Source organism: Drosophila elegans, unplaced genomic scaffold, assembly GCF_018152505.1.
Source record: "Drosophila elegans isolate 14027-0461.03 unplaced genomic scaffold, ASM1815250v1 contig_208, whole genome shotgun sequence".
Taxonomy (NCBI): domain Eukaryota; kingdom Metazoa; phylum Arthropoda; class Insecta; order Diptera; family Drosophilidae; genus Drosophila; species Drosophila elegans.
The window spans coordinates 10370551-10387213 of record NW_024545578.1 but is presented as its reverse complement, the minus strand read 5'-3'; the positions used below and the strand labels follow the sequence as shown (position 1 = coordinate 10387213).

General features: G+C 39.6%; 1 protein-coding gene across 2 annotated transcripts in view; it reads left to right on the top strand.

Moving 5' to 3' along the window:
• Nucleotides 1–16663, top strand: part of LOC108146678 (adenylate cyclase type 5) — a 39857-nt gene that overhangs the window by 16600 nt on the left and 6594 nt on the right. For both annotated transcript variants that reach the window (XM_017272731.2, XM_017272730.2), the window contains 19 exons: nt 690–844; nt 1389–1864; nt 3401–3771; nt 3836–3956; nt 4287–4470; nt 5315–5464; nt 6411–6532; nt 7886–7978; nt 8914–9060; nt 9475–9633; nt 11600–11744; nt 11812–11906; nt 11983–12142; nt 12684–12781; nt 13007–13097; nt 13178–13291; nt 14562–14711; nt 15261–15421; nt 15782–15915. In XM_017272731.2, coding sequence (XP_017128220.1) covers nt 690–844; nt 1389–1864; nt 3401–3771; nt 3836–3956; nt 4287–4470; nt 5315–5464; nt 6411–6532; nt 7886–7978; nt 8914–9060; nt 9475–9633; nt 11600–11744; nt 11812–11906; nt 11983–12142; nt 12684–12781; nt 13007–13097; nt 13178–13291; nt 14562–14711; nt 15261–15421; nt 15782–15915 — 3126 coding nt within the window. The remainder of the gene's footprint in view (nt 1–689; nt 845–1388; nt 1865–3400; nt 3772–3835; nt 3957–4286; nt 4471–5314; nt 5465–6410; nt 6533–7885; nt 7979–8913; nt 9061–9474; nt 9634–11599; nt 11745–11811; nt 11907–11982; nt 12143–12683; nt 12782–13006; nt 13098–13177; nt 13292–14561; nt 14712–15260; nt 15422–15781; nt 15916–16663) is intronic.

The following is a 16663-nucleotide window of genomic DNA, read 5'->3' as shown; positions in this document are numbered from 1 at the left end:
TATTAGAAACGTAAACATGTATATTATTCATTCATAATAAAAAATTAAAATAACACATCACAAATCACTGATTTGTATCCTTATTTAATGCTAATCGTTTTTAAGCCCAGGCTTTAAATATTCATCCCTTTAGTAAGGCATTTTACAAAAGTTTATGAATTAAACATGCTTATGTAGTTATTTACATCACAGATTACTCAGATGGCTATTTAATTGGACTGGCAAATTATATTTTAAACATGAATGAACAGCTATTAACTTAAAAGTCATATGTCAAAGATAATTTTTCTGCACAGAATTATTTCATTGAAGAATAAAATTGCATTTACCTGCTCATTCACACATGTCAATGTCGATTTACAATCAATGCCCTCCTGCGAATACCAAAACTTTCCAATTTCATGCTGTTTTGGATTTGTAACTACGATTTCCATAATTTTAATCTATTCCAAAGCGTTTCTCCATTTGTATGGTTGCTCAAACGTGAAACTGCAACAGCTGTAATTGAACTTACAAATTCTGTTTGCAATTCCCAATTGTTTTCAGGGCTAATTGCAGATGAATTTCAGTTACAGCTTAAGTTGGGATAAATTTCTGGCTGAGGTATTAATTAATTTGGCATTGTGTAGGGGCATATTCATGGGTCTGGGATGGAAAACTCTGCCGCAATTGAATGTATCTGCTTTCAGGGGATGCCGGCAATGTGGAGGCCAACAATCCGAGTCCGGGCGGCGGAGGATCCGGAGCTGGCAATGGCAATGTGAGCCCCAGCATTTCCTTCTGGTTCCGTTTGAACCGCATCATCCTGCGCCTCTGCTCCACGCACCAGTTCAAGAATCTCCAGGTAAGCTACTTACGTTGCAAGCTAAGCGTGAAATCCTTTGCCCAACAAGTTCCAATTCCTCCTTTGCCACCATCGTTCTTTGAAACTTTTTCTCCGGCTTTGCTGCTCGGTTTGCTCAACTTTTTTTCCAGCACTTGGCAAAACGATTTTTAAAAGTACTTATTACTGCACTTCAAAAATTATGGAACCCAAATGATGACTTAATTGAATAACTTAATTTTATTTATTTTTTTTTTTGGAATTTATTAAACCTTTTTAAAAAAAAATTAGTTTTTGATATTTTCTAAATGCGAATTAATTCCTTAAATTTAAAAAGGGTAATACTATTAGTGCTCTTCTTAGGACATAACCATCATTTATAAGTTATTTTAATTTGTTTATTTATTTATTTATTTAATAGCATATTTCTTAATTTGTACTCTTTAAAACGTTAAACTTTTTAAATATTAAATTGTTAAAAAAAAAATCGTCTGTATTTAGTTGAAAAATCTTGAAAAAAATCATTCTCTCAGTGTGCTCATTCCCCGTCTCCATTTTCAACCAGGTGGAAATGCTGTATCAGCGGTATTTTCTGCGTATGAACCAGAGCAATACGACGCACATTCTGGCGCTCCTGTTAGTCCTGATTCTGGCCCTGTCCTGCACGCATTTGGTCTTTACCACGCTGCAGCTGCAGCGCAGCACCTCCCTGCTGCTGGAAATCAGCGATATCGGACTGGAGGCAAATGCGACCGGTGGCAACTTGACGACCACCACAATGAAGCCACCGGCATCAGCGGGTCAAATTGCCCATGGGAGGAGCTTCATTCCGGCCATGGGCCTCGATTCAAATCCCAGTTGGGTGGCCAAAGGGGTGGGGGGCTCTGATTCGAAATCCGCCCCTAACCATGACCTCGCCGATTTTGAAGAGGGCGATAATGGGCAAACGGGGAGGCAATGGCGCCGGCAGAAGCGCAAACATTATCGACGGCTCCACAAGCACCGCTACAAGCACAAGTCACACCAACAACATCGCACCAGGTGAGCAGGGATGCCAACCATTGGTTCTAAAATGTAGCTAAATAAATATTTGTATCCCATGAACCTCTATCCCATATTCATGTCAATGGACATATCCCACAAAAAGAACAATATCATTTAATAAATTAAAATAAGTAAAGGCATGATTATAAGTAAAAAGGTAAAAGTATAATATTAAATTGTGGATAAACCTATTTTTAAATAAAAATATCAAGGGCGAAACAATTATGTATTTATATTTTATTTGTTTAATAAAAATTACTCAGGTGCTTAAAACGTAAAATATATCAGTATAAACTATTTTATTTTTGCACCAACCCTCTTAGAATTAATCTTTAAAAGTTTATTTCATTGTAATTTTTTAAACAGAGTTAAAAATTTCAATAAAATATCCTCGTTTGGCTATAAAACAGCAAACTTAAGGTCACTGTAGCTGAATGTGAAGGGGAGCTATATAGATGTGGAGGAAAGGGCCAGTTTTGACAGGTCACTCCCACCGACAATGTGTTTTTGCCGAAAGGCGATTCATATTTTGCACAGCTCGCATTTGAGGTTTTACTCTGAGCGCTCCCCTGAAATTCAATCAAACAACTTTAGGCTGCCCGAATAGAGCTGTGCCCATAAAAGTGTGTACAAAGTAGGCTCAAATTGAATTTAAAGCAGGCTGCAGGGGCTGGAACAAGTTAAGCCAAAGAAAAGTATTTTTAGCAAAAGCAAAGGCCACAATTGATCGAAAAGAATCCATGACAAGGCTTTAATCATGTACGAAATGGCGACTTAAATTTTACTTCAATTGTAATTTTAGGTAACTGGCATAAACCTTAAAACAAGTAATGTCCAACCTTTAATTCAATGGTAAAAAAATAATAGAAACGTATTTAAACTCAATCGAATTTTACTTTTAGATTTTAATGCAATTAAATTAATATACAAATCACAGATTGCTAGGAGACATATTTAAGTGAATTTCGGTGCCCAATAAGTTTTCAGAAAAATAACATAAATTGGCATTCTGTGCTTTGTTATTGTAATTAATTTTCAAAAAAAGGAAAATAATTAAGTTCAAACGAATTTAACTTAAGCTTTCTATTCGCTTTTCATAAAAAAATTAAAATGTGCATTTTAGCAAAAATTGCTGGAAGGAATATAGAAGTGAATTTCGGTGCTCAATAAGTTGTCCAAAAAATAAAAAAAATCGGCATTCTGTGTTTTGTTTATGCCATTTTAACTCAATTATATGTCAACAAATTGGAGAGCACAAAAAAAAAAAATGACTTAAACAACACAATAACCGATTGAAGAACATCTCTTCCAAAATCACCAAGACAATGCTTTAATCAATAGCTCGTACGAGTTATCAATAACTGACTCCTCGTATTCATTTCGCCTGCCATCTCCATTTGCATTTAGATTTATTTTGCCACAAATATTTATGCTGGCCATAAATACCGGCAAGACGGATAGTTGGGCAAACACAAAACAGACATTTTCATAAATTGAGATCCGAGTGAAATGATATTTCGGATATTATTGCAGATACAGGATACGGGAGAAGCGGAGTCTGCAGGATACGGAGTTGGTTAAGGGGGTAGGAACTCAGCTGATTGTTGACACGGCCCCCGATGATGTGTACACAGTTTCACGTGCCGATGACGCTAACGATGATGGTGATGATGAAGGGCGGAGCAAACGCATTACGTATACGCCGCCTGTCCGCGAAAACAATCAAATTTCACAGGCGGAACGTGATGAAGTGTTAAACACATCGTCAAGCGCAGGACCTGCCACCGATAATTTGGACACTCCTCTGGGCTATGGCCACCTGCTGACCCTGCTCCTGCTGCAGGTGGACGAGTCCGTGCTGGTCTTCCTCATTGTCATGCTAATCTGCGGGATTGTATACGCATGTGAGTTGCTCATAACCGGGTTTCGCCTGACTTCGGACCCTAATCTCTTTGTGTTTGCCTGCAGTCCTGCTGTGCATTCTCTCTAAGCCGGCCATGAACGAGATCTTCCTGGTCCTCGTGTCCTACGTTATTTTGGGCACCTTCCTGGCCATCGAAGTGGCCGTCAGCTATGCCATGCAGCCCAGGTTGGTTTACAAGTTACCCTGATTTCGACGCCACAAAAAGCAAAGTAAAAATCAAAGCTGGTAATCTATTCAACCACGAATCGATTATCAATTTTAAATCAAACCTTAAATAGTCTTAAAGATAACTTAGTTAAAGGAAACATAAAAAATCACTTTAATTTTGGTGTACCCAAGTTTTTTCCAGTGCACGGCAGCTGTTGCTTGGACTCCCGGCATAATTAATCTTTCACGACTCGCTAATTGCGAGAACTTGGAGTCATGCTAAGCAAACAGCCGCATCTGCGCGCCACTGTACTAATCGCTCTTCTCGTGTCCGATTTCCTCCGGCAGCAAGTCCTTCAACGGCAGTGCCTGCTGCATCGTTCTCATCTACATGACCTACACGATGCTGCCCCTCCGCCTCAGGGAGGCCCTGATCGGAGGCATCCTCCTGAGCGTCGTCCATCTGTACACCTGCCTGAGGTTCGCCGCCAGACAGCAAAATGATGTGGCCGAGGTGCTCCAGTGGGACGAGGTGAGTGGTACACACGATACACGTGTGGACTTCGATTTTGGTTAATTACTGTGGTTTGTATGAGCTTGTACCTGATTGATATCCAATTCAATTGCTTGCCTCAATGTTATTGAGCGTTTCCTTTATTTGAATTACACAAAAATCTTTCATAAATTGATTAGACAGGCGAAAACTATCCAGACTCAGGGCGTTAAAAATAACAAACTTGAGTTACATTTCTATATTACGTTATGCCGGTTTTTAAATCTTTTAAAATCTTCTAAGCTGGGAAATTGTAATAAAATCTGAAAGCTGATCTAAGAATAAATGATATATTATTAAAACCTGTTAACCAATGTACATAATTTATTTATATATTTTAATATTCTTAAATTAAAAGAACATATTTGAAAGCATACTTTGTTCAACTTTAATTCGGATTGAAAAAAAAGCTGTTATTGTTTACATTGCAAATGAAGCATAAACAATCTATCAACAGGTTTGGCACTTTTACTGAGCCACAAATGCAAATTGATTAAGCGAATAATAAAATTGAAATACTGTATAACAAAGGAGCGGAGTGGGCGGCCATCTAGCTTTAATTGCCTCCTTGGCATGAAAGGAAAATGGGGAAATCAGGGAGAAAAACAGCAGCTAAGAGTGGCACGTGTCCAAGGGTCTGGGAGAAGACATAAATGAAATGAAATTATATTGCCGCCAAATTGAATGAAATTGAGAATGTGGAGGGTGCTACTGCTCTTGCTACTGCTCCTCTTCCACCCAACTTCCCAAGTGTTGTTTTCCCCGTATTTATGGCTGGTAATATCATTAATGCCTCAATCTCCATTTCCATATCCGTCCGCAGCTGCTCTGCACTTTGGTGGCCCTGCTCCTGGCCAACCTAACCGGCGTCTACACCCACTGGCCCAAGGAAAAGGCGCAGAGGAAGGCGTTCATCGAGACGCGACAGTGCATCGAGGCCAGGCTGAGGACACAGCGGGAGAACCAACAACAGGTGAGTGGAAAAGGTTGCGCTTTTTAGAAAAAAAAAAGGTTATTACATTTTTGTGGAAACAATAAAAAAAAACCAGGACTAAAAGCTAATGATGAAGAGATTTAATCTGCAGTTTACTAACCTTAAATTTTTTATCACATCCCAGTTTTTAGAAAATCTTGGTCAAAGTTTAAATATTTTGATTTCTACTTAAGTAAGGCCTTTGGATTGCATTTTGCAACCAAACCACTTTTTTCCAATTTAAGTGGTTCCTATAATGTATAAACAAAGATCATATATTTTGTTGAAAATTTCACAAGTTCGGAGAGCTAATAAAACTGTATTGTTCTTAAAATAAATACCTAGAAATTAAGCTAACTTGGTAGATTCAACTGATGGCAATGGTCCTAACTGGAGAAACTCCTTCATAGTTGTAGACAATGAAAAATCAGCAGGTGTCTTATTGGTATGTGGGAGTACAACATGAAAAGGCCATCGAGAAAAGCGGCAAATGGCAAACAAATGAAAAGCGAGTGATTTTGTCTGAAATTGTTTGCATCAAACGGAATGTGAATGCGTAGCAGCGGGGTACTGATTCACTTCTTTGAATTTGGGTGCCTTTTATCTTGAATTCAACAAGCAAATATAGTAGAGAGCTAAATGTAGAGAGATATAGAAGCACAACTGCAGGGAACTTTAAGCGCTCTTATTACAACTTGCGGTATTTGAGAAATTTCCTTTCAAATATATATTATGAAATCTGAAATCATCAAAATCCATTATCAAGCATGGGAAAGTCAAAAACTGAAATACCATAAATGTAAAAGCGATTTTGCAGGACCTATTTATAGAGTAAGCAATCGTTAAGTTAATTAATGCAGGCTGATCCCAATACAGATTTAACTGCGAATCGTATATCGGGTTACTGTACTGGATGTGGGTATTAAAGCAGATCCATTTGTTGCAGGAACGCTTGTTGCTGTCGGTGCTGCCGCGTCATGTGGCCATGGAGATGAAGGACGACATTGCGGGCCAGCCACGTGACACACAGTTCCATAAGATATACATCCAGCGGCACGAGAACGTCAGGTGAGTTGCGGTGGGTGGGGAATTTATTTGCATGCAAAGTCAATAAATTGCTCGCCTGAGAGTCTCTGAATGACTGAGCGTGTAACGCGAGCAATGAATTTGTATGCAAAGCCAAAAAGGAGCTTAACCAAATGCACAACGCCACGTACACAGATACAAAATCACACACACACACACACGGAAGACAAACGACACACGCACACACACGGCAGGCAACCAAGCATAATAAAGCATACTTTGAGGCGCACCTGTTTGAGCCAAAAATGTCCTCTGTTTGTCGCATTTTGTTCGCTTCCTCTTAAAAGTTGCTGGGATTTCTGTTCAAAGTTGTCAAGGGGGAAAAATGAAATACAGTTGGGGAGATAAAGATAAAGATACCTTAGACGTGTCAGTCCTTAAAAATTCCAAGTAGAAATTTAAATATAATTCTTTGCGACAGCTTCGTCTTCTCCCAAAAATATTACGACAAATTCGAAAAGACTTTTTAAATACAGTATTGTCTATAACTTAAACAGCCGAATCTTAAAGATAGTTTATTTAAGGGACCATAATGTCCCTTTATGTTTTTAAGTGGATCGTGGTTTAAAAATTATTGAATGCGAATTCTAAGAATATATGTCAACATCGAATAAATATTGTAAAAGGGTATTTCCCTTTTCAACTTTCGTAACCAGCTTCCATTGTTACTTTGCTTTATGTTTACCATTCCAAACTTTTCCTCGTCCATTTTGTATTAAATTACGCGCTGAGCCGCCTAAGCCCTTCTCAGTTACGAGTCGTAAAATCAGCCAAAAAGAAGCAGTTAATGTGGCTCTGTCAACACATGACCGTGTTGTATAGGCTAAGCGCCACGAAAAAAGGATTTAACATCGTTAGATTTACGAGAATAAATAACCGACACATAATTCAGCTTAAAGGGGAAATAATATTTCAGAAGCCGCAAGTCAACCGAGTTTTGAAGTAATAAGGAAGATAACAATGAATATATTAAAAATTCCTGTGGGGGCAGCTGCTTCAATAAAAAGGGGGCGTTCTTCATGTACTATTTCTGTGAGAAAATAACTCATAACATAAATGATAGTACACAACTTTGTTCTTGTTTGCTGAACAAAGTTTAAGGAAATTTAAACCTCAAAAATTTAACGTTTCAGCAAAAGCCAACCGCATTGATGAAATGCATCTTTGCTGCTGCACTGAAAGAAATATCATACATCGGAGATATGTTAGAAGACATGGGCTTATCGGTCTAAGTCTTGTCCCTGGAAAACGGTCTTATGTTCATTTTTTTCACTGTGTATGGCTTTTCCTACACCTCAAGCCCTCGACTCACATTTCCCTTTCCCCATTTTCCAGCATCCTTTTTGCAGACATCTGTGGTTTCACCAGCCTCTCGGATCAGTGCACCGCCGAGGAATTGGTACGCCTGCTGAACGAGCTTTTTGCCCGGTGAGTATTCGGATGGGTATTGGTAGTGCCCCCTGAATGGGACAGAAGTTGTGGCCATAATTAATGGCAAACAATTCATGCACTCTGAAAAAAGCGGAACCACTACTTATTTTTCATTTATAGTCGTAATAGGCCTTTAACAGTTTTGGCAAGGTTCAATTGCGTAACTTAGTAATTTTTACAATAGTATTTGTTATTAAAATCACAAAGCTTTACAAGTACTGATAAAGCGAGAAAGAAACATAACTGAGTAATTACTCAATTAAATTACTGTATCTTTACTTTAACTTAACTTTCCGTAAATGATTTTCTGATTATGCAATTTTTCCCAGTGCACGTCCATCTGTCTGGGTCCATGTCTTATTCATGAAACTGAAACCCAGACAGAGCCTGTGGCTGTATTAATTGCTACAACTGAACGAGGGGAAACTGACCTCGGGGCAAACAAATAAAGCTGCTGACCTTTTCGTAAACGAGCTTAGGCTCCAGTAACAAGTTCCTTTTATCGATGAAGATAGAATGAAATGTAAGAATTTGTATAGAAAAATGCCTTTTATTTTACCCGCTTGAAAATATTAACTTACAGGAATACTTTTAATTGGTTCTGCTGGTATAAGAAAAATTAACAACTTAATTGTGTAACCTTTTAAAGGAAATGTAATTTAATAAAACAAATATTAATTAATTGAAGACTGTTGTCTTGCCCAAATTTGGTAAATTTTAATTGGGTCACTCGTTATTAGAAAAGGTAACCCTTTGAAATCCATACTTTCTTTTGTGTAAAGCTTTATTTCCTTAAAATGAACCCAGTTGAGAGATGATGGCTTTCTCCTTCTGAATTTCATACTTAAGCCTTTTGTGGCGATTTTTCTGTCCATTTTTCAATCTCTTCGTTTCCACTTTTCCGCTTTTTCACTTCTCCATTTCCATTGCAGCTTTGATCGATTGGCTGCGGAGCATCATTGTCTACGCATTAAGCTGCTGGGCGATTGTTACTACTGCGTCTCCGGGCTGCCAGAACCCCGTCCGGATCACGCCCATTGTGCCGTCGAAATGGGACTCGATATGATTGACGCCATAGCGTGAGTATCCGTATCTGCAAACAGAAACACAAAGGGAAACTGCTGTTTTGTGGCTTTGTTGTGGCTGCACAGCGAAAAAAACGAGATGGGATACGATATTACATTGTCCTTGTATTCCAATATCCCAGTTGTATAATATTTAATAAATAGTAACAGTAGCTGTGGTATATTTGCATAAATAGCACTATATATACTGAAATATTGGCAATCATATTTAAGTGTTTATTTAATAGTAAAGTAGGCTTCCAGTATTTATTTTTTATAATTCGCAATTAGTGCAGAATCTAAGTCATTTAATTTCATTTTGTCTTTGAGACAATATTGACATGTGAAATAAGAGTACAATTTAATAAAGACGTTAAGTGTACACTACTGCAGTGCCTCTTTGTTACCCGCTTCCTTCCCATTTTGCAGGCTGGTCCGCGAGGTTATGGCCGTGAATGTGAATATGCGAGTGGGCATCCACACAGGTCGGGTGCACTGCGGCGTTTTGGGCCTGGTCAAGTGGCAGTTTGACGTTTGGTCCAACGACGTGACGCTGGCTAACCACATGGAGAGCGGCGGGATACCCGGGTGAGTGTGCTTTCTGTGGTTAATCTCTAATTTTCCAGCTGAAATTAATTGATCTGCCGTCTGTGGCTGTCGTCGGTTGACACTTCAAAAGTATCCATTGTTTTGGGCATTTTGTGGGTTGGACTGGTTGGGGAAATCCAATTCAATTTGCTGCCATTCCCTGGCCAAATTCTATTTCATTTTGCCGGCAAATCCAATTCAATCCATTGAAAATCCCGTTTCGGTCAGTTTGAGCCACTTCTGGCGACAGCTGTGAATAATGGCAGTGAAAGAGGGAATGTTTCTCGTAATATCCTCGACCATCGAAATTCTGGCCAATAAAAGCAGTGGCGACAATTAAAGCCAACTTGTTGTGTTGGGCCGGAAGTTGTATTGTGCGAAGCACCACCCATAACGGCACTTGAAAGTCCAAAAGTGTCGCCGCTCTGCGGATGTCCTTCGTCCTTCGGCCTGTGTCCTTCGACACGAGGGTGTGCCTTCGCCAATTGTTGGCTTAATCGTTGTAATTGCCATGCACACACAGCATTTTGCATGCGTCTTGTGGCCTTTGGCTTGCTGAAGGCGTCAAGTTATTGGTAACTTACGAGTCCTTGCCTTTCTCCCCTTTAATACCCCTTAAGCAGCCTGCCCAATCGATTATGGCCCACAACTTGCACCACGCCCACGCCCACGACACTCTGTTTGGCCCTCCACTGATAAGAGCCCCCTCAACAATATTTTGTTGCTGTTGATTCAGCTGCACTTACTTCAACACTTCAGCAATTTGTTTCTGCCCGCATACCCTGGCTTCAAAGAATCAGGTTGGCAACGGTGTATCAGGCTAAAAGAAAATAAAAAGGAGATAGTTTTATATAAATTATAATCTATTTAGTAGGTTAAAAACAGTAAGAGATATTAGAGGAAGTTTTTATTATTTTTCCGGACTTTTAGAGACGTGCTAAATTCATGTATCATATAATTGTTTTCGGAATTTTATTGAGATCAAAGATGTTTAAAAAGAATTTAATTGATTAAAAAGAAATACTGTATGTTTCTATGTTTTGTTTTATTTATAAGGACTAAAACAAAATTAATTAATTGTTAAAAAAATGTTCATCATCAGTGATCAGCAGCATTTTAAAATGTATCGGTATGCTGTTAACCGCATCAAATACCCGAGCTACCAAATTTGCAGGTTTCGGTTTCTAAGAATGTTTTATGGCCCGTTTGAGAGTACACTTTTACCCACTTACCAACTTGTAGACGAAGCCGTTAAAGTGTCCCAAAATAATAGATAACAAAGGGTCGAAGTACTCGCAACGAGCCCTTTCCTTCTGTGTTAGTTTTTTGTGAATATTCACGCTGCGACTTCGGGTGGAAGTTTAAGTAACTGTTGAGTTTATTTGGGTCAGTTGGGCGACGGCAGCTCGTTTGTTAGCCGTGTCCCGGGTGAAATTAAAAGCAAATAGCTGCAGTGGGTGGCTGCATTGGGTTGGCCATAGCCATAGCCATAGCCATAGCCATTGCCTTACCTGGATGCCTGATAAGCTGCAATTTCTGCCGAGAGTTGGGCCAGTGTGGCATGTAAAAAGTTCGTTAGCAGCAGAAGGAAGTGGCTTTGGGGAATTTGGACTGCAGCAATCCATAACAAAGCGTCGTGTAATTATCAATAGAATCAACAGCAGGCAGTTACTTGGCAGCCAAAGGACCCAGGAGCATCTGTTGCGGATTTTTCCGCTTCTGCAGCCAAGAACAGCATTAAAAACTATTTAGCAAGGCAGGAAAATCCAGGCGGATGGGTAAAGGGCGGACGCTTTAAATGTGGGCGTGGAAAATGGGTTTGCAGCTTGTGTGTGGCATGTAATGTGAGTGTTTCCTGTGGCTAACTGCATTTTCCGTCCAACCACACGAGAAAAAACCACTTAGCTGATAAAGATAATCATTAGGATGTGTCCTTTATACATTTTTTTTTTTATGACATTCCCAGACGCGTTCACATAACCAAGGAGACTCTAAAGTGTCTGGATGGCGATTACGAAGTGGAGGTCGGCAAGGGAAACGAACGCAATTCGTATCTCAAGGATCATCAGATTGAAACGTATCTAATAGTGCCGGGTGATATTTACAGGCCTGTGAGTTTGCTTTTATATATTTTAATTTATATTATGTTCGAATCGTGGAATGCATTCTTATTTTTAGCATAAAAAGTCACGGAATCGACTGCAGGTTAATGGCAATATATCCAAGGAGCTACGCATGATGGGCCATGGAACTGCCCAGAAGCACACTTCCAAGTATGTTTTTAATGCTTAATTTACATTGTTGCTTAGCTAATTTTATTAACATTGTTTACATTTTATTTAACTGCAGATTTGGCTTTGGCGACAGTTCGGAGAGTGCCAAGGATCCTGAGGACGAGGTGAACGAGTATCTAATGCGCGCCATCGATGCCCGCAGCATTGATCATTTGAGGGCCGAACACTGTCAGTCCCTGCTACTCTGCTTCAAGGACAATGTGCTGGAGAGAAAGGTAAAACATTACTTAATACACAATAAGGCGGTTCATAATTTTAAAAAAACTATACCTTTTGAACTAGGCTTTTGATAAAAGATTTTTCTCTTTTATGGTTCCTACCAAAGTTTTCAATCATACATTTTTAGATTGCTTAGTAAACAAATACATTGATTTAGGTACACTAAAAAAACTATATACGAAATATAATATAGTATTAATTATTGCAATTTTGATTATAAGTAAGCATTTTTAGAATCAACATATTAAAATCGTTATCGATAAAGTTATGATAGGCTTAAAACCTAACTATAAAATGCCTTTATACACGCTAACTCTAAATTAGCTTATACTTTTTCCTAACCTTACCCATTAGAGCTTTAAAATTTACTATTGTGCAAACATTAAAAGTTATTTACATTTCTTGGCTTATATTCCACAATGGTTAAAGTAAAAACAAGGACCGAATATTTGTTTCCGGGGCTATTGTTACCGTCGCCCAGCGAACAAATATACATAATGTATATCTAAGCCGTGCTTTTACCACTCTGTTTTGCAGTACGCCAGCGAACCGGATCGCATGTTATGTGTTTACTTCTACTGCAGTCTGTTGGTTTTGCTCGGCACCAGCATAATGCGGCTGGTGGTGTTCCGGAGGTGAGTTTGGTGGGGATTGGCAATGGGAATGGGAATGGGAACGGGAATGGGAACCTGAATGGATGAGCTGGAAACCACCATTCCTGCTGGTGTTTTTGGGGCGTCCAAGCGAGGCGCTGATATGCCCGCTGGCTCCTGAACTCTTTTGCATCCACCACTGCGTATACGTGTTGTGCCGAAAAAGTTGCCACCCATTTAAATTGGCAGCCCGCTCTTCCATTGCAGCTCCCTGCTGACTTTGGCCTTGTCCACGGGCGCTCTGCTTCTGCTCGGGTTCCTGGTATTTCTGGTGGCATGTCACAAAATCAACTTTCAGGTGAGCACACAAAGAGTTCTGGGGGAGGAGGTGGGTTGACAATCTGCATTTTTCATCCCGTGGAATGCCAAACTTTTTAGCTGCCGTCGGACATCAAACGCTTCTCATTGCGCATTCATAGCAATCGCAGGATATCGCAATTTTTCGCCTTCGCCAGCGTCGCCCTGATTGTCCTCACCACCCTGCTGGCCATGGTGAGTATATATAAAATATATACTTTAATAGGCGGGGTAATCGCTGTCTGTGTTAATTGGCCGGCCCTTAAATATGCTATAAATATTTGAGTGAAGTTCAAAAAGGGCAAGCAAATGCTTGAACGTGGCACATTTAATATAATTGCGATTCACTTTTTGTGCGGCAATTAATTGATATAATTTCTTTAAATATTTAAACTGTGTTGGTATTGCTTTAAACATTTTTTGCTGGGTTAAATTTGTTGTACTACATAATACAAGGCGTCATGCAAATGAAACAATAACAATATTTTGTAACCTTTTTATTGCTGGATCACAATTTTGCGGTCAAATACGAGCAATTGGCGTCAAAAATGCTTAATAACAACATGATAAATTCAAGATTAAATCGCCATTTGGTTTTCTTTTCCCCTAGATTGTATCAAATACTCAAATATTTGTCAAATAATTTTTTGCTTTCAATTTATGTCAAAAAAGTTGTTTCCGCTTTCACACACACGATATTTCGTTGACTTTAATGCGACATACGCTGCGTATGCGCAACAAATGCTCAAACAGAATGGTCTATCATTACGCTTCCATAGACAAGAGTTCTCGGATTATTTCCATCTCTAGTGTTCTTATGCCGAAATATAAAATGAATCTAAACTGCCTTGGGGCCACTTTCGCCCCGTTCTTTTGTGGGGCATCCCAACCATCTCGACTAAGTCAAGTTTTTCCGACTTGTGTTTTAACCTTCTTTTGCTGTGCATTTGTGTGAGTTCGGGAAAAAAGTTTGCGACTAGAGGCAGGCAACCTCTTAAAAGGAATAAAAATAAAATTTACGTTTTGTAGTCCAAACAAAATCGGGGGCGCGCTTGTTGCGTTCTCCGATGTTGTTTCGTTTGGGGCGCCTCAAAACAAAAGTTTTTCCATTAAAGTTCGGCATTGGCCAAGACCAACGAGTAGCGACCCCAGATCCCGGCTCACATGATGAAGTGGGAGGTGGCTTTATGGGCAACTTGTTACCTGCCCCAAGGCCCGTGGCTTTTGTCTGCAGCAAGTCTCGGGCTAAGAGTTCTTTGACATTTCACTGACACTTTTGTGTTTGTTTCGGGCCGCGTTTAATGGCACTTTAAGAGTCATTCGTATTCATTTTGGGCCACGCTTAATGCCCAACTCTCGCAGGGGCCAGGACCTGTTGGAGGCTCGTTAAAATCTGCCGCAGATCGTTAAACTTGTCTAATGCGAATTTCATGGCCGGCCAGCTAATTAGCCATTCTCGCCATAGTTCCAGGAATCGGCCCGTCAGCTGGAGTTGCTCCAGAGGAAGCGCTTCTGGCTGGATGTAAGCGCGAACGTGAGTCTGAATGCCACCGAGTTCGGCGCGGAGATGTATGCCCCCGAGGACCCCGATTGTGACTTCTATCTGGCCTACAATGTGAGTGAGTGCACTGAGAAAAAACACGCGAATGAACGAATGAAGTAATTCGTTTAAATTTGGGTGTTCCGTGGACCAGATTAAAATATATAAAAAAACATTTGTTATATTATTTTTCCCATTTCAATCTATAAAAGTACTAAATTTTCTTTGCCATTTAAAAAATGGTATTGGCTTGTAGGTTTATAATATATATATATTATATTTATTTATAGAAAAAATTATTATTTCAACTCTATTATTTTAAGTATCAAAGTAACATTTTAAAATCAATCTTATATTTCTTAATATAAAAATAAACTTTTAAAACCACTTTTAAAAGAAAATGTAACGTTAAGTCTTTATTAAAATAGCTAAATATTTAAGCTTCTTACGTCTGGCAAAAGCTTTAATATTTTGAATAGGATAAACTTTAGATGTCAGCATTTTTAGCAAATATTGGCCCCTTGGCAAAAGAGAACATCAATTGTTCTGCATTTTGTTGCTATGTGGGCGGGTTTTGAATATATAATTCCTTGATTCGTTTCCCCGCCGCCTCCCTTTCCACAGACCTTTCTGCTGCTCACTCTTCTCTCGATGATGAGCTGTGCCACCTACCAAGTGCTGCGCATCCTGCTGAAGCTCCTGCTGCTCCTGCTGGCCTCCGGCAGCTACATGGCCTGCTCCTCCTACTTGTACTCGCGCAGCAGGGAAATAAGCCAGGAACTGGCGTAAGTATAGCATCCAACAGCCAACTGACAACATCCCGCATTTCGCATTCAGCGAGGCAGCTGCGCTATCTCTGAATGAAAACGAATTATGGCGTAATGCAATTTCAGTTTGGTTCAGAGGGTCGGGACCAGCTGAATTGCATTTACGGCAGCCGCAAACTGCATTAAAATTGTATTTAGCACCAACTCGGAATCCAGCCGGATTCATGGATTCATTTATCAGCCGCTGCAGTAACTTCTCTTGTTCGTTTTCTCCTCTTGTTGCCGCCGTATTACACTTTAATGGACCGGAATAACTTCGTCATTGTCGCCATTTCGGAACGATTGCACCTTTTTGTCACCGTCCGGCCATTGGAATAGGAACGAGGAAGCCCTGCTGCGCTACATAATTGATTCCATCTTCCTTTTTGCATTCATGCTGGCGCTGATTTTCCACAGCCACCAGACGGAGGCCACTTACCGCCTGGACTTTATTTGGAAGCTACAGGCCACGGGTGAGACAAGTTTAATTATGGTTGGCGTGGAACGTGAGCACAGGAAATTAAGTAGACAAAGGGCTTCAGTGCCGACAAGCCAAAGTTTTGAACTTTTAACGGGCAAAGAGAATATCGAGAATAGTTTTTAGCTAGGTTAGGCTTCTTTTTTATTGGTTCTGCTCTAATATTAATTAACATCAGTACAAACTTTGATTTTTAAGAGCTTTTTATTCAATTAAATCTTCCAATAAAACCATTTTATGCATTATAAGGGTCTTAGTGCCAAGCAGGCTGTTCTTATGTAGTTATTTGTCATCCAAAAAAGGATTAAAGCTTTACATTTAAAATCATTTTTAGAGCTTTATTACCTCATCAACATTTATTTTATGTATAATATTTTTAACGTCCTGTTTTTGCAACAAAACTTTAAAAAGTTGCTATACATAGATATGAGCATAATACCTATTTCCAACAACTTTGTTAAATAACTTCAAGCGTGTTTAGAAAATTTCCCATACAGCCAACAGCAGCCCCTCAAAATTATTCTGATTAAAATTCGAGAGTTGCAAAGCTGTGGCCCATTCCCTTCATGATGTCTCTTTTTCCGTTTGACACACTGTCAGTGATTTGAAATGATACCCTCTGGGGCAGAGCGACAGAGGGATTGGGAAAACTTTCGGCACATAAGCCACTTCATTAGTATTAGTGCACAATTGCACTTCCACTCACTCACACCGACGCACTGCCAGCATTTTCACAGCATTTG